Source organism: Carcharodon carcharias, chromosome 19, assembly GCF_017639515.1.
Source record: "Carcharodon carcharias isolate sCarCar2 chromosome 19, sCarCar2.pri, whole genome shotgun sequence".
Taxonomy (NCBI): Eukaryota; Metazoa; Chordata; class Chondrichthyes; order Lamniformes; family Lamnidae; genus Carcharodon; species Carcharodon carcharias.
The window spans coordinates 114501544-114525693 of NC_054485.1; the positions used below are offsets into that span (position 1 = coordinate 114501544).

A 24150-nucleotide genomic window follows, 5' to 3' on the forward strand; every position below is an offset into this window, starting at 1 on the left:
ATTAGGAGCAGGAGAGGCCACTCGGCCCCTCGGGCCTGCTCCACCATTCAATACGATCGTGGCTGATCGGACTGTATCCTCAAACCTGCATCCCACCCACCCCCGATAACCTTTCACCCACTTGTTCATCAAGAATCTACCCAGCTCGGCCTTAAAAATATTCACAGACTCTGCTCCCGCCGCCTGTTCAGGAAGAGAGTTCCAAAGACTCAACCATCTGAGTGAAACATTTCTCCCCATCTCTGTTTTAAATGGATGACCCCTTATCTTTAAACATTGGCCCCTTCGTTATAGATTCTTCCACAAGAGGAAACATTCTCTCCACATCCCCCCCTGTCAGGACCCCTCAGGATTTTATATGTTTCAATCAAGTTGCCTCTTACTCTTCTAAACTCCAGTAGATACAAGTCTAACCTGTCCAACCTTCCCTCATAAGACAACCCACCCATTGCCGAGGTGAACCTCCTCTGAAGAGTTTGTAACGCATTTACACGCTGCGTATTTATTGCACGAGGGCAGGCTGGAAATAAGAGAATCAGAAACCACCAGTTTCTATGGAAGGAGCCCCTCTATTAACAGTGACCTTTAACTGGACAGAGTGTCAGGGCCAGAGAATTCTTCCCACCGTAATCCCAGGCCGGACAGAAGAAGGGAAAGATCTTCTCGGTGAAAGTGTGGCTGAACGTGTGGAGATGGGACATGGTGTCTGCGTTGTAAAACGACACCTGGCCCCCCTCGTAGTCCAGGTAAACCCCAACCTTCCGGGGGTTCACCGTCAGGGCGAGGGGAGTCCTTGAGGGGGAAGTGCCGGCAACATAGGAGCTGCCGGGCAGCAGACACACAGTCCAATAGCCGGTCTCTGGCCCCAGGCGCAGCGCCACCTTCCTGTTGACTGACTCCAGGGCTACGCCCAACTCCCAAGAAATCTTGTCCCCCACCTCCACCTCCCAGTAGTGCCTCCCCGACATGAATCCCTCCGATGCCAGGACACAGAGCCAGCGGTCAAACCTCTCCGGGGTGTTAGGGAGAAGCTGCCAATTATCTCCGAGGGTCACTCTGGTCCGGTCCTCACATACAACGAGCAGGGGGTGGGCTGTGTCCGGGTCCAGGGTCAGAGAGGCTGGAGCTGCGGCAAGTCAAAATAACACACAGTCAGCAGTTTGAATCCTTACTGTGAGTTAATCAAACTCAGTAACTTTACTGTTAAATGCTCTGCCCTGCTCGATATTATTGACTGACTTTGCTGTGTCTCAATGTTTATCAGTGAGACTGCGACTGAGAAAGAGAGTGTTTGAGTCAGGGGGAGGTGTACTGGGATTGTCACTGGCCTAGAGAGCAAGGGTGATGCTCTGGGGACCCAGATTCAATCCCATCACGGCAGATGGTGGAATCTGAATTCAGTAAAAATCTGGAATTAAAAATCTGGCTCACTAATGCCCTTTAGGGAAGGAAATCTGCTGTCCTTACCTGGTCTGGCCTACATGTGACTCCAGACCCACAGCGATGTGGTTGACTCTTAAACGCCCTCTGAACAGGGGCAATGAGGGATGGGTAATAAACGTTGGCCCAGCCAGTGACACCCACAGCCCGTGACCAGATTTTTAAAAAGGAGCGAATGGATAATCCAGGGAGGCTGAGAGAGGATGAGAGACTAGTCCAGGTGGATGGTAGACACTAAGATGAATAACAATGTGAAGTGTGGGCCGATCACACACTTACAAATATCGTTGGCAGCAGAATCAGCCGGTCATTAAGGTCATTGTGGAGCAAGGCCTGGGGAACCTGGGAGATGTTGGCGGGAATGTCACTGGAGGAGGAATCAGAGCCTCCCCAGGCCTCAGGGGTCACGGGGTCAAACCGCAGCTTGGACAGCTGGGAGGTTTTGAATTCACTTAATAAATCTGGAATAAACAACAAGCGAGTTCATGAACCTCAGCTCCAAGATTTAAGTGAAACACACGGAGTAACTGAAGGTGCTTCACTGTGATCGGCTGGGATCCGTGCGAACACCCTCATTGCATTATTTCAAGAACAAAGGGAAGGAGCAGATAAGGCTAATGTCACAGGCCATAAAGCTTCCTCAATAAGCCAACACACCGCGGATTAGTGACTAAGGTCAGGCCATGTTGAGTCAGGGAACAGGTAGCAGATTCGGTAGGAGGCTAGATCCAGAGGAGGGGACACAGGGAAAGGTGGTGACTTAGACTGGGCTGTGGATGTCCCACAAGAGCTGGTGCTGGGGTCTCACTGTGCTATGGCCATTCACCATTTACATAAACAACCGGGATTTGGAAAGTATAACTGTGGTCCACAGCAAATTGGCTGCTGAGGGGTGGGGGACAGGGAGGCGGGGGAGGTTGTTAATCCAGCGGAGGATTAATACAAAATACAGGAAGAGGTTAAGAAACATGAGGAATGGGCACGGAACTGGCAGGTGAACTTCATGGTTAAGTTGGTACCTTCTTGGAAATAAAGAGTCTACATGGGAATCAATTAGATCCAGCTGAACACCGCCCACGGAGCAGGATAAGGTCAGGAATGACAAACCAGTCAATGGGATCGACTTCCAGAGAGGATTGGAAATCTGGGAAGTCACACAGGGCAGAGTCTGCACGTCACACTTTGGACAAGTGACAGTCTCAGAACCCAACGAAGCAGATTGGCAGCAAACCATCCTCCATCCAGAGGAAGATGCTGATTTCAAACACCAACATCTGGACTCTAAACACTCCTCACCTGGGCTAAGGCTCTCTATCATTCCTTTCCACTCTGTGTACAGTCCGGGCCCCTTGAATTTTCCAATCGGCAGGTTCACGCTCACAAATGGAAGCTCAATTTCCTCTTCACTGATTCTGAAAACATGAAACAGTCCAAAAACTCTAGAACTCCCCCTGAACTGAATTTCAGTAAATACAAAGCCAAGTCACAAGCAGGTCCTACCTTCTGTCCCTGGACACAGCCATCTGAAATAAAGTAGAAACACAATTCTCAGGTCACAGGCGAGGGTCAGTGAGGAAATATTCCGAATTCAGCAGCGCACAGTGCAACTGGCAGCCCAGGAGGGAGAGAACGCAGAGACAAGCAGGGGTTTCAAAAGCAAACTAAGCAGGGGCTTGAGGAAATAGACTCAGAGGGATACAGGGACCGAGGGGAGGGAATGGGACGCACTCCATTGCTTTACAGAAAGCCAGCACCAACGTAATGGGCTGAATGGCCACCTTCCGAACCCTGATGACTCCATGGCTCTGTGAGCTGTTGTAAGAGGTCACCAAGTATAACGTAAATCAACCGTATCAGTGGATGGACAGCCCAGGACAAAAAGGGGAGATGTGGGTGTGTGTGATAGTGTCACTGGACAAGTAATCAAATGGCCCAGGCAGTGGATGTATATCTAAATATTATCACAGACAGAGTGGATGTATATCTATATATTAACACACACACAGGGAGTGGATGTATATCTATATATTATCACACACAGGGAGTGGATGTATATCTATATAGTATCACACACACAAGGGAGTGGATGTATATCTATATATTATCACACACACAAGGGAGTGGATGTATATCTATATATTATCACACACACAGGGAGTGGATGTATATCTATATATTATCACACACACAGGGAGTGGATGTATATCTATATATTAACACACACACAGGGAGTGGATGTACATCTATATATTATCACACACAGGGAGTGGATGTATATCTATATATTATCACACACACAAGGGAGTGGATGTATATCTATATATTATCACACACACAGGGAGTGGATGTATATCTATATATTAACACACACACAGGGAGTGGATGTATATCTATATATTAGCACACACAGGGAGTGGATGTATATCTATATATTATCACACACAGGGAGTGGATGTATATCTATATATTATCACACACAGGCAGTGGATGTATATCTATATATTAACACACACAGGGAGTGGATGTATATCTATATATTATCACACACAGACAGTGGATGTATATCTATATATTATCACACACAGGGAGTGGATGTATATCTATATATTATCACACACACAGGGAATGAATATATCTATATATTATCACACACACAGTGAGTGAATGTACATCTATATATTATCACACACACAGGGAGCGGGTGTATATCTATACATTATCACACACACAGGGAGTGGATGTATATCTATATATTATCACACACAGGGAGTGGATGTATATCTATATATTATCACACACAGGGAGTGGATGTATATCTATATATTATCACACACAGGGAGTGGATGTATATCTATACATTATCACACACACAGGGAGTGGATGTATATCTATATATTATCACACACAGGGAGTGAATATATCTATATATTATCACACACACAGTGAGTGAATATACATCTATATATTATCACACAAAGGCAGTGGGTGTATATCTATATATTACCACACAGAGAGTGGATGTATATCTATATATTATTACACACGGGGAGTGGATGTATATCTATACATGATCACAGAGGGAGTGGATGTATATATATTATCACACACAGGGAGTGAATATATCTATATATTATCACACACAGGCAGTGGATGTATATCTATATATTATCACACACAGGGAGTGGATGTATATCTATATATTATCACACACAGGGAGTGGATGTATATCTATATATTATCACACACAGGGAGTGGATGTATATCTCTAAATTATCACACAGGGAGTGAATATATCTCTATATTATCACACACACAGGCAGTGGATGCATATCTATATATTATCACACACACAGGCAGTGGATGTATATCTATATATTATCACACACACAGGCAGTGGATGTATATCTATACATTATCACACAGGCAGTGGATGTATATCTATATATTTTCACACACATAGGCAGTGTATGTATATCTATATATTATCACACACACAGCGAGTGGATGTATATCTATATATTATCACACACAGGCAGTGGATGTATATCTATATGTTGTCACACACACAGCGAGTGGATGTATATCTATATATTATCACACACAGGGAGTGGATGTATATCTATATATTATCGCACACACAGGCAGTGGATGTATATCTATATATTATCACACACACAGGCAGTGGATGTATATCTATATATTATCACACACACAGGCAGTGGACGTATAACTATATATTATCACAGACAGAGGGAGTGGATGTATATCTATATATTATCACACACACAGGCAGTGGATGTATATCTATATATTATCACACACACAGCGAGTGGATGTATATCTATATATTATCACACACACAGGCAGTGGATGTATATCTATATATTATCACAGACAGAGGGAGTGGATGTATATCTATATATTATCACACACACAGTCAGTGGATGTATATCTATATATTATCACACACACAGGCAGTGGATGTATAACTATATATTATCACAGACAGAGGGAGTGGATGTATATCTATATATTATCACACACAGCGAGTGGATGTATATCTATATATTATCACACACACAGTCAGTGGATGTATATCTATATATTATCACACATACAGGCAGTGCATATATATCTATATATTATCACACACACAGGGAGTGGATGTATATCTATATATTATCACACACACAGGGAGTGCTATATATCTATATATTATCACACACACAGGGAGTGGATGTATATCTATATATTATCACACACAGGGAGTGGATGTATATCTATATATTATCACACACACAGGCAGTGGATGTATATCTATATATTATCACACACACAGGCAGTGCATATATATCTATATATTATCACACACACAGCGAGTGGATGTATATCTATATATTATCACACACAGGCAGTGCATATATATCTATATATTATCACACACACAGGGAGTGGATGTATATCTATATATTATCACACACAGGGAGTGGATGTATATCTATATATTATCACACACACAGGCAGTGGATGTATATCTATATATTATCACACACACAGGCAGTGGATGTATATCTATATATTATCACACACACAGGCAGTGGATGTATATCTATATATTATCACACACACAGCGAGTGGATGTATAACTATATATTATCACACACACAGGGAGTGGATGTATATCTATATATTATCACACACACAGCGAGTGGATGTATATCTATATATTATCACACACACAGGGAGTGGATGTATATCTATATATTATCACACACACAGGGAGTGGGTGTATATTTATATATTATCACACACACAGGCAGTGGATGTATATCTATATATTATCACACACACAGCGAGTGGATGTATATCTATATATTATCACACACAGGCAGTGGATGTATATCTATATATTATCACACACACAGCGAGTGGATGTATATCTATATATTATCACACACACAGGGAGTGGATGTATATCTATATATTATCGCACACACAGCGAGCGGATGTATATCTATATATTATCACACACACAGGCAGTGGATGTATATCTATATATTATCACACACACAGCGAGTGGATGTATATCTATATATTATCACACACACAGGGAGTGGATGTATATCTATATATTATCACACACACAGCGAGTGGATGTATAACTATATATTATCACACACACAGCGAGTGGATGTATATCTATATATTATCACACACACAGGGAGTGGATGTATATCTATATATTATCACACACACAGGGAGTGGGTGTATATCTATATATTATCACACACACAGGCAGTGGATGTATATCTATATATTATCACACACACAGCGAGTGGATGTATATCTATATATTATCACACACACAGGGAGTGGATGTATATCTATATATTATCACACACACAGCGAGTGGATGTATAACTATATATTATCACACACACAGCAATTGCACATATCTATATATTATCACACATACAGGGATTGTATAAATCTTTATATTTTCCTCACAGGCTGAACGGTTTCTGGCACCTTCATGTTTTCAAAGCAGCAATAAATCTGGACCAACTGAGGTCTCTCAGTCTGCTGCAGAGCAACGTCTCATCACTATGTAAACTGTGGGCTAGACAGAGGCTGGACAGAGACAGGCAGCTCAGGTGAACGTTCAAACAGGTGGCAGAGTGAAATGTGGGCAAGTGCCGGGTGGTTCATCTCCTTGTAGGAATAGGCAAACAGGATATTTGTTTTTAAAATGTGTAACTTTGTAAATGTTGCTTTTCAGAGGGACTTGCATGGACCCAAACAAGGAAGCCAACGTTAACAAGCAGGTACAGGAATTAGGAAGGCAAGTGACATGTTGTCCTTCGTCACAAGGAGATTGCAGTACAGGAATAATGAAGTCTCACTCCAGTTGTACAGGGATTTGGGGAGACCACATCTGGAATACTGTGTGCAGTTCTGGTCTCCACATCTGGAATACCGTGTGCAGTTCTGGTCTCCACATTTAAGGAAGGATAGACTTACACTGGGGGTGGGACAGTGAAGATTCACGAGGTTGGCCCCTGGGATGAGGGGGTTGTCCGATGACGAGGGGCTGAGTAAATTGGGTTTATAATCTCGGGAATTTAGAAGAATGAGAGACGATCTCATTGAAACACACAAGATTCTGAAGGGGTTTGATGGGGTGGATGCTGAGAGATTGTTTCCCCTGGTCGGAGAATCTAAAACACGGTGGGGGGGTGTCTCCGTCTCAGGATAAGGGGCCGATCGTTTAGGACACCGGAATGTAAGATTTAGGAGCAGGAGGAGGCCATTCAGCCCCTTGAGCCTGCTCCGTCATTCAATAAGATCAGGACTGATCTCCACCTTCATAACCCTTGACTCCCTCGTCTATCACAAAACTGTCTGATTCAGCCTTGAGTAACCCAGCCCCCACTGCTCCCAGTGAAGACCATTCCAAACACACACAACTCTCAGAGAAAACATTTAAACTTTTCTCTGTCTTCAAAGGGAGACCTGTTATTTTTAAAGTGCTCCCCCCCACCACCCAAGTCTAGATTTCTCCACAAGGGCAAATATCTGAGGTGAGTTCAGGCCTTTCCCAAGCTTGTGGTTCTATCTGACTTCATATCCACTTCCTCCTTCAATCCCCAGAACACCGACCATCTCCAGCCTGGCCTCAGCTCATCGGCTGCTGAAACCTTCATCCATGCCGTCTTTACCTCCGGACCGGACTCCCTCATCACTCCCCACCTTCCTGAACTTCAACTCGCCCAGAACTCTGCTGTCTGTAGCTCAAGCCAAGACTAGTGCACCCACCACACCTCTCCGCCCACAGCTAGATTGTCTCCCAATCCGATAATGGCTCCGTTTTAACATTCTCCCTCTGGAGGACTCACCCAACCTGTATCCAAACAGTCGTTTGGTAGCTTGGGACATGAGGATTGATGATAAAAGAGACATGTTGAAGCTTGTCCTCCTGCAGTCAACAGACCACTTCACAAGAGGAAAACAACAATTTATACTGCATGTGAAGAGAGTGCTGATTGGTTGGCAAGTGGACCATGATTGGTCGAGGCGTGGAGAATTCTGCCTGGGCGTGTGGTGGACACAGGGTATGAAGAAAAGGTGGGAGAATGGGACTAGCTGCATTGCTCAGTCAGACAGTCGGAGAAGATATGATAGGCTGAATGGCCTCCTTTCATGCTGTAACCATTCTGTGATCATGCAGTTCAGTGTCACACCCTGGTTAAAAGTCGGTAGTCTGAAGCGGCCTGGGGCATGTTACTAGGTTAAAGGCGCTATACAAATGCAGGCTCCTGTGGAATTAGGGCTGGATTGCACACTGGGATTCAAGATTAACTGCAACGGGAGAAAGCAGCGAGCAGAGGAATCAAGGCTGGATTCCCAGAGTGTTTGGGTTCTGCTCTGTAATCCTCCTTCACACTGTCTGGATCAACGGTTTCCCTATCAGGATAGGGAGTAGATCCCATTATGTAGAATAACAAAGGGACGTTGATGAGAAGTTGGGGGAGGGGGGGGGTAGTGAAGTGGTGATGGGAAAAGGTTTGTGGGACAGAATTAAATGCCAGTGAGTGTGAGGCTTGTTTGCCAAGCTCCATCGTAAACCAGCCAGAGCTACCAACACCCTCTCAGAATGGTTCAGAGTCAAAAAGTGTGTTCGACAGCGGCAAGTCCCTTCATTGTATTGATTCAACATCCGAGCAGAAACGGGAAGAGAGATGGACACATAGGTGGCTGGCGGCTAGTTTTGAATCTTCAATATGCTGTTGACATCTCAATGGAGGGGCTATAGGAGTCTATGTGATTGCACTGGAGAGGGTGCAGAGGAGATTCACCAGGATGCTGTCTGGGCTGGAGGGTCTGAGATATGAGGAAAGATTGGATAGGCTGGGGGTGTTTTCCTTGAAGCAGAGAAGGTTGAGAGGGACCTGAAAGAGGTGGATAAGATTATGAGGGACATAGATAGGGTGGACAGGAAGGTACTTTTTCCATTAGTAGAGGGGTCAATAACCAGGGGGCGTAAATTTAAGGTAAGGGGTAGAAAGCTAAGAGGGGAGTTGAGGAGAAATGTTTTCACCCAGAGGGAGGTGGGAGTCCGGAACTCACTGCCTGAAAGGGTGGTTGAATCAGAAACTCTCATAACATTTAAGAAGTATTTAGATATTCACTCGTGTTACCATAGCCTCCAGGGCTATGGGAAATGGGATTAGTGTCGTCAGAGCTTTGTTGACTGTCACAGACATAATGGGCCGAATGGCCTCTTTCTGTGCTGTAAGCGTCTAGGAGTCTCTGAGTTGGTGGATCAAGTTAACCGGATATTCAGTCCCCTGATCAGTGTCAACCAGGCAAAGCTGAGGCTCTGATTAACAGAGTTCAGCTTGAACAGGTCGATACCTTCTGCTACCTCAGGTCACTCATCGCAGGACACACAGAGAACACCAGAGAATTTCAGGCTGGACTTAACAAGGGCTGTGGTGTTGTGAACTCACTTAGAAAGGGTTCGGAGTAGTCACAGCATCTCAATTACAATGAAAATTCATCTCATGAAAGTCTCTGTGTGACAATGTACAGCTGTGGAAACTGGACCACCGGGAAGGAGTGACGAGGCTCATAGAGGGAGGGGGAGGGGGAGTGTTATTGTCACTGGACTAGTAATCCCAAGACCCAGGGTAATGCTCTAGGGACCAGAGTTCAAATCCCACCACAGCAGATGGTGGAATTTGAATTCAATGAACAATCTGAAATTGAAGATCTGACGATGACCATGAAACAATTGGTAAAAACTCATCTGGTTCACTCATGGTTTTTACAACAATCATCTTACCGTTTCCTGGTAAGAAAATCTGCCATCCTTACCTGTGGCTTCAGGTCCACAAGTGGTTGACTCTTAAAGGCCCTCTGAACAGGGCAATTAGGGATGGGCAATAAATACTGGCCTAGCCAACGACACCCACATCCCATGAATGAATAAAAATGAAGGGACTCAGAGGGTGACTGGCCGACAAACGAATGGGTGCTCGAGAAACTGGTATTAAGAGGAACTTGTTTGAGGTGGTGATATCCAGGGAGCTGACATCCATCGGGAACGTGATACAAACAGGAGCAGCCTGTTTGGGGAAAGAGGTGAAACACCTGGAGAACGTGCCCCCAGATATCAGAACATCGACCGGCATCTCCAGTGGACAGGCAATGAGGGCAGCAGAGTACAGAGGCTGGTCATCATGTGGTCACCCTCAGGATGAGGAAGGATGAAGGACAAGTGTGAGGATGTGACAGGTGAACCAAGCTGAGCCTGAACACAAGCAGCTCAATGCTGTGCAAGAGCACAAGGTTGGGTCTGGAGTCACATGTAGGCCAGACCGGGGTAAGGACAGCAGATTTTCTTTTGTGAAACAGATGGATTTTTAAAGAGAATCAATGACAGTTTCATGGTCACCATCACTGAGACTCACTTTCAATTCCAGATTTTCATCAATTAATTGAATTTAAATTCCACCAGCTGCCGTGGTGGGATTTGAACCGGTGTCTCCAGAGAGTTGGCCTGGGCCCCTGGATTACTGGTACAATGACATCAATACAATAGTGAGAGTTGACCTTCTAAAGATCAAGATGTAGAATTAGTTTGAGATAAGAAACAGTAAAGGTAAGAAGTCACTTGTGGGAGTTGTTTATAAGCCCCCTAAAATCCTCATGGAGGATTTTAATCTACATATAGGTCAAACGAATGAGTTTATCAAAGGTAGCCTGGTAGAGGAGTTCATGCAGTGTTTTCTGGACAGTGTCTTAGAGCAGCACGTTCTAGCACCAACCAGAGTGCAGGTTATTCTAGACCTGGTAGTGTTTACTGAGACAGGATTAATTAATGGCATCATTCTGAAGGAGCTTCAAGATAGCAGTGATCATAACAGAATTGAACTGCACATTCAGCTTGGGCCATAGTAAGGCTAATCTTGTCGTGTAGGGAACTGTAGGGATCCCAACCCATCTCCTAGACTCGTGTCAGAGTAACGAGCTACCGGGTGGTATATATGATAGGATTAGCCCCTCATGGCTCTCTGTGCCATATATGTACAGCTTGTCCAAGACACACAATAGTGATGGAAAAACTCAGCAGGTCTGGCAGCATCTGCGGAGAGGTACACAGTTAACGTTTCGAGTCCTCATGACCCTTCAACAGAACTAAGTAAAAATAGGGAAGGGGTGAAATATAAGCTGATTTTGGTGGCGGGGGGGGTGGGGGGGTGTGGGAGGAGCAGGGGGTTTGTTGGGACAAGCAGCCGGTGATAGGAGGACATAACCAAAAGATGTCACAGACAAAAGAACAAAGAGGTGTTGAAGTTGGTGATATTATCTAAAGGAATGTGCTAATTAAGAGTAGAAGACAGGACAGATAAGGTACAGATAGCTCTAGCGGGGGTGGGGGAATACTAAAAGGTAGAAATAAACAATGGGTAGAAATACATTAAAAAATAATGGAAATAGGTGGGAAAAGAAAAATCTATATAATTTATTGGAAAAAACAAAAGGAAGGGGGAAACAGAAAGGGGGTTGGGGATGGAGGAGGGAGTTCAAGACCTAAAGTTGTTGAATTCAATATTCAGTCCGGAAGGCTGTAAAGTCCCTAGTTGGAAGATGAGGTGTTGTTCCTCCAGTTTGCGTTGGGCTTCACTGGAACAATGCAGCAAGCCAAGGACAGACATGTGGGCAAGAGACCAGGGTGGAGTGTTAAAATGGCAAGCGACAGGGAGGTTTGGGTCATTCTTGCGGACAGACCGCAGGTGTTCTGCAAAGCGGTCGCCCAGTTTACGTTTGGTCTCTCCAATGTAGAGGAGACCGCATTGGGAGCAACGAATGCAGTAGACTAAGTTGGGGGAAATGCAAGTGAAATGCTGCTTCACTTGAAAGGAGTGTTTGGGCCCTTGGACGGTGAGGAGAGACGAAGTGAAGGGACAGGTGTTACATCTTTTGCGTGGGCATGGGGAGGTGCCATAGGAGGGGGTTGAGGAGTAGGGGGTGATGGAGGAGTGGACCAGGGTGTCCCGGAGGGAACGATCCCTACGGAATGTCGCTAAGGGGGGTGAAGGGAAGATGTGTTTGGTGGTGGCATCATGCTGGAGTTGGCGGAAATGGCGGAGGATGATCCTTTGAATGCGGAGGCTGGTGGGGTGATAAGTGAGGACAAGGGGGACCCTATCATGTTTCTGGGAGGGAGGAGAAGGCGTGAGGGCGGATGCGCGGGAGATAGGCCGGACACGGTTGAGGGCCCTGTCAACGACCGTGGGTGGAAAACCTCAGTTAAGGAAGGAGGAGGACATGTCAGAGGAACTGTTTTTGAAGGTAGCATCATCGGAACAGATGCGACGGAGGCGAGGGAACTGAGAGAATGGGATGGAGTCCTTACAGGAAGCGGCGTGTGAGGAGCTGTAGTCGAGATAGCTGTGGGAGTCGGTGGGTTTGTAATGGATATTGGTGGACAGTCTATCACCAGAGATTGAGACAGAGAGGTCAAGGAAGGGAAGGGAAGTATCAGAGATGGACCACGTGAAGATGATGGAGGGGTGAAGATTGGAAGCAAAATTAATAAATTTTTCCAAGTCCTGACGAGAGCATGAAGCGGCACCGAAGTAATCATCGATGTACCGGAGAAAGAGTTGTGGAAGGGGGCCGGAGTAGGACTGGAACAAGGAATGTTCCACATACCCCATAAAGAGACAGGCATAGCTGGGGCCCATGCAGGTACCAATAGCCACACCTTTTATTTGGAGGAAGTGAGAGGAGTTGAAGGAGAAATTGTTCAGCGTGAACAAGTTCAGCCAGACGGAGGAGAGTAGTGGTGGATGGGGATTGTTCGGGCCTCTGTTCGAGGAAGAAGCTAAGGGCCCTCAGACCATCCTGGTGGGGGATGGAGGTGTAGAGGGATTGGACGTCCATGGTGAAGAGGAAGCGGTAGGGGCCAGGGAACTGGAAATTGTTGATGTGACGTGTCAGAGGAATCACGGATGTAGGTGGGAAGGGACTGGACAAGGGGAGAGAGAAGGGAATCAAGATAACGAGAAATGAGTTCCATGGGGCAGGAGCAAGCTGACACGATCGGTCTACTGGGACAGTCCTGTTTGTGGATTTTGGGTAGGAGATAGAAGCGGGCTGTCCGAGGTTGGGCGACTATCAGGTTGGAAGCTGTGGGAGGGAGATCCCCAGAGGAGATGAGGTCAGTGACAGTCCTGGAAACAATGGCTTGATGTTCAGTGGTGGGGTCATGGTCCAGGGAGAGGTAGGAGGAAGTGTCTGCGAGTTAACGCTCAGCCTCCGCGAGGTAGAGGTCAGTGCGCCAGACAACAACAGCACCACCCTTGTCAGCAGGTTTGATGACAATGTCAGGGCTGGACTTGAGAGAATGGAGTGCAGTAAGTTCAGAGAGAGACAGGTTAGAATGAGTGAGAGGAGCAGAGAAATTGAGATGACTAATGTCGCGCCGACAGTTCTCAATGAAAAGATCAAGAGAAGGTAAGAATCCAGAGAGAGGGGTCCAGGTGGAGGGAGAATATTGGAGGTGGGTAAAAGGATCCATTGAATGGGGAGAGGACTCCTGCCCAAAGGTAGGGTCCCCCTTGTCCTCACTTATCACCCCACCAGCCTCCGCATTCAAAGGATCATCCTCCGCCTTTTCCGCCAACTCCAGCATGATGCCACCACCAAACACATCTTCCCTTCACCCCCCCCTATCGGCATTCCGTAGGGATCGCTCCCTCCGGGACACCCTGGTCCACTCCTCCATCACCCCCTACTCCCCAACCCCCTCCTATGGCACCTCCCCATGCAACCGCAGAAGATGAAACACCTGCCCCTTCACTTCCTCTCTCCTCACCGTCCAAGGGCCCAAACACTCCTTTCAAGTGAAGCAACATTTCACTTGCATTTCCCCCAACTTAGTCTACTGCATTCGTTGCTCCCAATGTGGTCTCCTCTAAATTGGAGAGACCAAACGTAAACTGGGCGACCGCTTTGCAGAACACCTGCGGTCTGTCCGCAAGAATGACCCAAACCTCCCTGTCGCTTGCCATTTTAACACTCCACCCTGCTCTCTTGCCCACATGTCCGTCCTTGGCTTGCTGCATTGTTCCAGTGAAGCCCAAAGCAAACTGGAGGAACAACACCTCATCTTCCGACTAGGGACTTTACAGCCTTCCGGACTGAATATTGAGTTCAACAATTTTAGATCTTGAACTCCCTCCCCCATCCCCACCCCCTTTCTGTTTCTTCCCCCTTCCTTCTGTTTTTTCCAATAATTTATATATTTTTTCTTTTTCCTCCTATTTCCATTATTTTTAAATGTATTTCCATCCATTGTTTATTTCTACCCCCACCCCCACTAGGGCTATCTGTACCTTATCTGTCCTGTCTTGTATTCTTAATTAGCACATTCCTTTAGATAATATCACCACCTTCAACACCTCTTTGTTCTTTTGTCTGTGACATCTTTTGGTTATCTCCACCTATCACTGGCTGCTTGTCCCAACAAACCACCCTCCCACCACCCCCCACCTTAAACCAGCTTATATTTCACCCCTTCCCTATTTTTACTTAGTTCTGTTGAAGGGTCATGAGGACTCGAAACGTTAACTGTTCCTCTCCGCCAATGCTGCCAGACCTGCTGAGTTTTTCCAGGTATTTCTGCTTCTGTTTTTGTTTTGGATTTCCAGCTTCCGCAGTTTTTTGCTTTTATCACACAATAGTGATGTCCCTTTACACTCTGCCTTATCTATAACCGGTTCTGCACAAAGTGAATTGGCCAAATGGTTGGTTGAGTTGTTACAATCAGTTCTGAGCAAGTATTCCACATACACGGTGAAGGATTCCTCCACATTTGTGAAGGCCACACAGGATTTACATATCAACAGCAGTGCTGTGTCCATGTGCTCACTTGACATTGCTAAGCTATTCACCAATATTCCACTTAAGGAAGCTATAGCTATTAGCGCTGCAGCTCTATATCAGGGTGATCTAGACCCACCACCATTGCATGAATCAATACTCGCTGAGCTTATAAACTCGGCCACTCTCACAGTTGAGTTCAGTTTGAACAGTATCGCATGTGTCCAAGTAGATAGTGTTGCCGTGGGATCCCCTCTAGGCCCAACTCTCGCAAACATCTTTGTTGGGTTCCATCAGAAGCATGTCTTGATGGAATGACACCTACCGATTAGACCCAAGGTCATAGCTCATCCTGCACTCAAATTCACCTTTGAAATGGAGCAGTCAAATGACCTCCCCTTCCTTGACGTACTGGTTGAGAAATCAGCCAGGGGATTCTCTATCATGGTTTACTGCAAGTCTACCTTCACTGGTTATTACACACGCTGGGATTCTCACAGTTCCACACACTATATGATTGGTCCCATAGGGTTAAAATAGGGCCTGAGCTGTTCGCTCACCATACAAGTTTGATGCTGAAATAGGCACATCAAAGACATCCTGTGGGATAATGGCTACCTTGACCAGGTCATTCATGCTGTATATCATACAAATTCATGATCAGGCTTTGTCACTCGTGGCCCTGAAAAGTGTCCAGTCTACCTCAGATTACCCTGGAAGGGCAAAGAATCTTCAAAATGTCAGCAACAGGTGAAGGGGGAGGCAGCGATGGTGTACTGGTACTGCCGCTGGACCAGTAATCCGAGACCCAGGGTAACGCTCCAGGGACCCGAGTTCAATAACAATCTGGAATTAAAATTCTGATGATGACCATGAACCTTTGTCGATTGTTGTAAAAACCCATCTGGGTCACTAATCCCCTTTAGGGAGGGAAATCTGCCCTCCTTACCCGGTCTGGCCTACATGTGACTCCAGACTCACAGCAATGGCCTCTGAACAAGGGAAGTTAGGGATGGGCAATAAATGTGGGGGCCCAGCCAGCGATGTCCACATCCCATGAATGAATAAAGAGAAAACCAGCTGATTCACGCTGCAGTAGCAACACGAGTGGGTATTGGCCACTAACAGGATGCTGCTGTCAAGCCATAAAGATGCTCTGTCTATCACACAAATGAGTAATGTGGTGTATGAATTTCAGTGCCAGTGTGTTGCTGGGTATGTAGGCCGATTGGCAGATTGTATCAAACAGCAGGTCCCAGCCGCTGTTCACAACGGGCAAGGTACAGACCGTACACAACCAGCCCGTGCTTACAAAACTCAAAACACTGTGTTCAACATTAGATATGATTCTGCGATTGGACAGCACTTGCTGAACAATCCTGATTGTGCTAAGAATGAATCTGAAGTTGGTTGTCGGCGTATCAGTCCAGCTCAGTGTGGCTCACTTACCCCCTGCTAGAAGCCACATATATTCACACACAGGGCCCTGACTCTCACAGGCAGAGAAGCAAGTCCACGCATTGTGCTTTTTACAACTAAACAAAAGCTTGGGGTCAGCCATTCCCTGGTTCATCCCCCATGGCAATGACTTGGTCAATAAATGTCGATCTGCCTGGTTTGAATTTAAACAAGAACTTGGCAGTTAACTATTCCCTGGTGCATTCTCCATGGCAATGCCTCTACCAGTTCAGAGTCCACTTGCCAACCAATCAGCATTCTCCTCTCAAGCAGTATAAATTGTTGTTCCCTTTACAATTGGCATTCTCGAGAATCCATGCTGACGAGTAAAAGGTTCAACAGTAAGTCTCTTTTCTCAACAATACTCTAGTTCTGTACCACAAACGGCCACATGGGTATGGACAGGTGAAGTGAGTAGTTGGCAGATGGAGAATAACGTGGGAAAATGTGAATTTGTCCAAATCTCCAGATAGGAGCTGTCGGATACAGTTATGAAATGATGGGATAAAGTGGTTGAAATGGACTGTTTCAGGTAGTTAAGGGGTTTAAAACAAAGTGCCATTATAGGATTAAATGATGCACCAGGGAGTTGAGGATCATTGCTTCCAGTGAATTTGGAGGCTGTGGGATTTATTTCCAATTTTCCTGATCGAGATAGAAACGTTGTCAATATTCCAGGTGAGAAGGGAGAAGGTATGAAGGGATTTGGACCATGCCGTTTGAATGTGCATAGAACGAGCTAGCTCTTGTGTAGTTATATAATAAATGCAGCAATCCTCACCTTCAGAAACCTGACTGCATCTCCTTCCTCCATCTGTCTCTCAAAGTTCACTATCTCGCCCTCCATGCGATCTAGGTCCCGCTGCACTCTCTCCAGGCTTTCCTTCATTGCTTGCAGTGCATCTGCCTCTTGTTCTTTGAGATTCTGGAGTAAGCGCTCCTCCATCTCAGCGAGGAGCTGATGCATCTTAATGAACTCGGACCTGATGTGTCCCTGCAAGCTCTCCGACTGTTCCTACCCAAAGGAAAGGGGAGACGTATTGAATGTCTGGCGACGATGGGAACAAAGCTAACCCGGGGATGCTGGGAAAATCAGCAGGCCTTACCCTGACTTGGGAAATCTGCTCCTCTTGCAGCTGTTGTAGGTCCAGAGATGAGGCTCTTCTGAATTTAGCATTTTTCAGAGTTGATTTCAACTTCACCTAGAAGGAGGAAAGTTCATTCAGTTTGTAATTGAAAAAGGGATGGTCGAGCAAAGGGTGTGATGGAGGTTGTAGACACCCATGGCTTTTCTCAAAAACTCTTCTGCTTGAACACCATTTGGCTAACAGACTAATGCTCTGGGGACACAGGTTCAAATCCCACCACAGGAGCTGGAGGAATGTAAATTCAATTAATAAATCTGGAATCGAACGCTTGCCTCAGTCATGGTGACTGTGACAACCATCATCGATTGTTGTAAAAAACCACCGGGTTCATGAAGGGAGGGAAGCAGATAGATGGGAACCCCAACATCTGGAAATTTCCCTCCAAGTCACTCACCATCCGGACTTGGAAATATATCGCCGTTCCTTCACTGTCGCTGGGTCAAAATCCTGGAACTCCCTCCCTAACAGCACTGTGGGTGTACCTACATCACACGGACAAAATCCTGGAACTCCCTCCCTAACAGCACTGTGGGTGTACCTACACCACAGGGACAAAATCCTGGAACTCCCTCCCTAACAGCACTGTGGGTGTACCTACACCACGTAGACTGCAGCGGCTCAAGAAGACAGCTCACCACCCCCTTCTCAAGGGGCAATTAGGGATGGGCAATAAATGCTGGGCCAGGCCAGCGACACCCACATCCTGTGAATGAATGTTTAAAAGTTCGGGCCCATTGTGTCTGTACCAGCTCTCCAAATGAGCATTCTGACCATGTGCCATTGCCCTGTCTTTTCCCCGTACCCCTGCACATTAGATGATTATTTGAATAGAAACAACGTCCTCTTGAATGCCTCGATTGAACCTGCCTCCACCACACTTCCAGGCAGCGCATTCCAGACCTGAGCCACTCTTTGTGGGAAAAAGATTTTTTTCTCACCTCACATTTGCTTCCTTTGCAAATCACTTTAAATCTGTGCCCTCTCGTTCTTGATCCTTTTACGATTGAGAACAGCTTCTCCCTATCTACTCTGTCCAGCCCCCTCATAATTTTGAACATCTCTATCAAATCCCCTCTCAGCTTCTTCTCTCCAAGGAGAAGAGTCCCAATCTCTCCAATCTATCCTCATAGCTGAAGTTTCTCATCCCTGGAACCACTCTCGTAAAGCTCTTCTGCACTCTCTCCAATGTGTTCACATCCTTCCTATAATGTGGTGCCCAGAACTGTACACAATAATCCAGCTAAGGTCTAACAAGTATCTTATATACATTCAGCATAACCTCCCTGCTCTTGAACTCTATGCCCCTATTAATAAAGCCCAGGATACTATATGTTTTATTAACTGCTCTCTCCACCTGTCCTGCCACCTTCAATGATCAATGCACATATACACCCAGGTCTTTCTGCTCCTGCACCCCCTTCAAAATTTCACCCCTTATTTTATATTGTCTGTCCATGTTCTTCCTATCAAAATGCATCCCCTCACACTTCTCCACACTGAACTTCATCTGCCCCCTATCTGCCCACTGCACCAACTTGTCTATGTCCTATTGAAGTTCCACACCGTCCTCCTCACTGTTCACAACACTCCCAAGCTTCTTATCATCCACAAACTGTGAAATTGTCCCCTGCACACCAAGATCCAGATCATTAATATAGATCAGGAAAAGCAAGAGTCCCAATACCGACCCCTGGGGAACTCCACAAACCTTCCTCCAGCCCAATAAACACCCATTGACCATTACTCTCTGCTTCCTATGTTTCCGCCAATTTCATATCCACTGCACTTACAATTACAGGTGAAATTTACAATACTCATTCCATGTCGAGCCTGCTGTCTGGGGAGGTTTGTGGTTCCCAGTCCCTCGATGCACTGTGACAGAAAGGTCTTAGACAGCGGCCCTTCCCCATTGGGCCTTTGCAGTGGCTGCCCCAAGCTTTAGTGTGTCCCTCAGCACATAGTCCTGGACCTTGGAATGTGCCAGTCTGCAACACTCGGTCAGGGACAACTCTTTGCGCTGGAAGACCAACAAGTTTCGGGCAGACCAGAGAGCGTCTTTCACCGAGTTGATGATCCTCCAGCTGCAGTTGATGTTTGTCTGGGTGTGTGTCCCTGAGAACAGCCCGTAGAGCACAGAGTCCTGTGTCCCAGAACTACTCGGGATGAACCTTGACAGAAACCACTGCATCTCTCTCCAGACCTTCTCTGCAAAGGCACAATCCACAAGGAGGTGAACAATGGTCTCTTCCCCACCACAGCCACCTCGAGGGCAATGTGCAGAGGGGGTGAGACTCCTGGCATGTCGGAAGGATCTGATAGAGAGGTGGGGGGGGAGGGGGGGTTCTTTCTCACCCCCAGCCAGGATATACCTCACCCTGTAGAGCTGGGCAGCTTGCTCTGTGCTCATGAAATTGTGGCTCTTGTGACCCAGACCGGCTGGGGCCACAAGACAGCTCACACAGATCAGCCTCCTGTCCGTTTCACAGAAGAGCTTCAACTCTTCCTGATGTTCCTCACAGTGAAGATTAAAGCCCTCCTCGTCCTCCTTCAGCTTCTGCTGCCGAACCTTCTCGGCCAGATTCCCCAGGGCCCTGTTGATCCTGAGTCTGGTGTCAGCAAGTTCCTGCCTACATTGGGGACAGAGTCGCCCGGAGCTCTTTTCTCCCCAACTCTGGGTGAGGCAGGAGCGGCAGAAGTTGTGTCCACACTCCAGAGTTACCGGCTCTCCGAACAAATGCAGACAAATGGGGCAAACCAACTCCTCAGTTAGACTCTCTGCTCTGGATGCCATCGCTTCCTCATTCGAAGCGCTTTCGCTTTCTGTTCTGGCTAAACTGTGTAAAGCAGGGGGGAAGCTGCTGCTGGGCTGTGAGTGCACAGAGTCCATCCACAGGCACAAGTGGGTATCAGACGTTTCCAATTTCTCCAGAGCAGCCCTTCCCAGTCAGGATCCGTGATTGTTTTTTTTTTAAAAAAAAAAAATCTCATTACCTAAAAAATTCCGAGGTCTGAGATGTTGTTTCTGAAGCTGGATGTCTGTCAGCCAGAGTCTGCACCGCCTGAGTGACTGAACTGTTTGCACTGTTAGATTGACAGAGGAGGCAGGAATTGGCGGTGTGGTTGTGTCCGGACTCAGTCAGAGGGTCAGGGAAAGGGAAAGGGCGGGTTAACCTCCCCCCTTGTGTGGTGCAGAGCGCCTACCTGGCGGAAGGTATGAGTGTGGAAGCAGTGATGAGAGAGAGAGAGAGAGGGAGAGAGAGACAGCCTGACCAAAGCCGCTGTGTGGACCGACACCCTGCACTGTCCAAGCAGAACTGCACAGCGACTTGTCAAGTTGGACCCAGAGACAGGGACTCTCAGTGAAACATCCGACATGGACTCAGTCGCTCTCTGCCCGGTTTACAGCCTTCCCCAGAGAGGCTGGATCTGCACAAAGGGTTTCTGAACAATAACACAGCTCACTTCTACTGGGGTGTGAGACAGTGTGAACTCTCTCCCCGACTGCAAAGGCAGCTTTCTGTCTATCGCTCTCTCTGTCTCTGTCTCTCTCTCTATCTCTCTCTATCGCTCTCTCTGTCTCTCTCTATCTCTCTCTCTATCGCTCTCTCTGTCTCTCTCACTCTCTATTTCTCTCTATCGCTCTCTCTGTCTCTGTCTCTCTCTCTATCTCTCTCTATCGCTCTCTGTCTCTGTCTCTCTCTATCTCTCTATTTCTCTCTCTCTCTCTTTCTCTCTCTCTCTCTATTGCTCTCTCTCACTCTCTATTTCTCTCTATCGCTCTCTCTGTCTCTGTCTCTCTCTCTCTCTCTATCGCTCTCTCTGTCTGTCTCTCTATTTCTCTCTATTTCTCTCTCTCTCTTTCTCTCTCTCTCTATCGCTCTCTGTCTCTCTCTCTATTTCCCTCTCTATCGCTCTCTATCGCTCTCTCTATCGCTCTTTCTCTCTATCTCTCTCTCTATCGCTCTCTCTGTCTCTCTCTATCGCTCTCTCTCTATCACTATCGATCTCTCTCTCTAACTCTCTCTCTATCGCTCTCTCTATTTCTCTCTCTCTATTTCTCTCTCTCTCTTTCTCTCTCTCTATTTCTCTCTATCACTCTTTCTCTCTATCACTCTCTCTCTTTCTCTCTATCACTCTCTATCGCTCTCTCTCTATCGCTCTTTCTATCGCTCTCTCTCTATTTCTCTCTCTTTTTCTCAATCGCTCTCTCTCTTTATATTTTTCTCTCTATTTCTCTCTCTCTCTATTTCTCTCTCTCTCTATTTCTCTATTTCTCTCTCTCTCTATTTCTCTCTCTCTCTCTCTTTTGCTCTCTCTCTATTTCTCTCTCTCTTTCGCTCTCTCTCTATTTCTCTCTCTCTACTTCTCTCTCTCTTTCTCTCTCTCTCTATTTCTCTCTTTATTTCTATCTCTCTCTATTTCTCTCCCTATTTCTCTCTCTTTTTCTCTCTCTCTTTTTCTCTCTATTTCTCTCTCTCTATTTCTCTTTCTTTCTCTCTCTCTATCTCTCTCTCTCTATTTCTCCCTCTCTCTCTTTCTCTCTCTCTCTTTCTCTCGCACTCTTTCTCTCGCTCTCTTTCGCTCTGTCTCTATTTCTCTCTCTCTCTCTATTTCTCTGTCTCTCTCTATTTCTCTCTCTCTCTCTATTTCTCTCTCTCTATTTCTCTCCCTCTCTATTTCTCTCTCTTTCGCTCTCTCTGTCTCTCTCTCTCTCTATCGCTCTCTCTGTCTCTCTCTCTCTATCGCTCTCTATCTCTCTCTCTATCACTCTCTCTCTATCTCTCTATCACTCTCTCTCTCTATAGCTCTTTCTTTCTCTCTCTCTCCCTATCACTCATTTTCTCTCTATTTCTCTCTCTCTTTTGCTCTCTCTATTTCTCTCTCTCTCTATTTCTCTCTCTCTCTATTTCTCTCTCTCTCTATTTCTCTCTCTCTATTTCTCTCTCTCTCTCTTTCGCTCTCTCTTTCGCGCTCTCTCTCTATTTCTCTCTCTCTTTCACTCTCTCTCTCTTTCACTCTCTTTCTCTTCTCTCTTTCTCTCTCTCTCTCTTTCTCTCTCTCTCTCTTTCTCTCTCTCTCTTTCTCTGTCTGTTTCTCTCTCTTTCTCTCTCTATTTCTCTCTCTTTCTCTCTCTTTCTCAATCCCTCTATTTCTCTCTCTATTTCTCTCTCTCTCTATTTCTCTCTCTCTCTATTTCTCCCTCTATTTCTCTCTATTTCTCTCTCTCTATTTCTCTCTCTCTCTCCCCACCCACCTTGTTCTGTCTCTGTCTCTCCTCCTAGGGGTTGGAGGAGGTTAGAGATAGAGAGGGGCAAGATGATGTGGGTTTTGAAAGAAACCTGATTGTTTACAAAGTGAGTGATTGTTTGACTGCGAGCCAGTGCAGCTCAGTGAGCAGAGGGGGTGAATGTGGTACAGGACTTGGTGTGAATTCACACACAGGGTCAACACTTTGGATGACTTCCAGTTTACAGAGTAGATTGTTGGAGACCAGCCCAGGGTGTTGGAATAGTCGAGTCTTCAGGTAACAGAAGCAGGAATGAGGGTTTCAGCAGCCGATGAGCTGAGACAGGCTGAAGTCGGGCGATGTTAGGGAGGTGGGAAGAGGCTGTCTTCGTGGTGGCTGCAATGTCAGTTTGCAAGCTCCTTGCAAGGACAAGTCTGACCCTGATGTGGAGAGTGACCTGGTCAGCCTTTGGCAGTGGTGGGCTGGTGCTGGAGATAAGGGAGTAGAGTTGGTTACCCAGGGGAATAATTAGCAGGAAATTCCTGCTCAGCCAGGATTGGATGTTAGATAAGCAGTCCGATACTTCAGAGACAGTGGCCCAACCATAGCTACAACCCGGTGAGCATAGCGAGTGGGTAATAGAGATGGGAATAAATCCTTCTCCTTGTCTCCTCAGTGAAGGGTGATTCCAATGATTTAATGTCCTTTCAAACAGTGTTTGTGTTTCTTGAGTTCGCAGTGGTGTGGAGCTGAAATCTCCAGGCCCAAGTCACAGTGGTGTAGAGTTGAAATCTCCAGGCCATCGGAGGTGCAGATACCTTTCTTCAAAATCCACTGACCCTGCTTGGGGACCACTCACGGGGAAGATAATCAGTGCCGTTCGGGGTGAAAGATGGAGCTGAATCAGATTCTTGCCTCCCTCTATGTGTTGATACAGCTGAGGCTGTTCAAAAAGTCCTTTCTGAGAGAAAGACCGGGGGAGCT

General features: G+C 46.3%; 1 protein-coding gene across 1 annotated transcript; it reads right to left on the reverse strand.

The window, feature by feature from the left end:
- Positions 1–351: 351 nt before the first annotated feature.
- LOC121291140 (nuclear factor 7, ovary-like) lies at positions 352–20884 on the reverse strand. Its single transcript, XM_041212222.1, has 6 exons — positions 20314–20884; positions 17898–17993; positions 17573–17806; positions 2941–2963; positions 2737–2852; positions 352–1126 (listed from the first exon to the last, which is right to left on the reverse strand). Exons 1-6 carry the CDS (start codon positions 20824–20826, stop codon positions 573–575), a joined length of 1536 nt encoding a protein of 511 aa, XP_041068156.1. The 5' UTR covers positions 20827–20884; the 3' UTR covers positions 352–572.
- Positions 20885–24150: the final 3266 nt, after the last annotated feature.

Excerpts from the sequence above, each read along its gene's own strand:
- LOC121291140 (XM_041212222.1), bottom strand. The coding sequence starts at position 20,826 with ATGGACTCTGTGCACTCACAGCCCAGCAGCAGCTTCCCCCCTGCTTTA. Across the intron at positions 17,994-20,313 it reads AAGCTGCCCAGCTCTACAGG|GTGAAGTTGAAATCAACTCT; the intron begins GTGAGGTATATC and ends TCCTCCTTCTAG. Across the intron at positions 2,964-17,572 it reads ATGCAGTCAGGTTTCTGAAG|ATGGCTGTGTCCAGGGACAG; the intron begins GTGAGGATTGCT and ends ACTTTATTTCAG.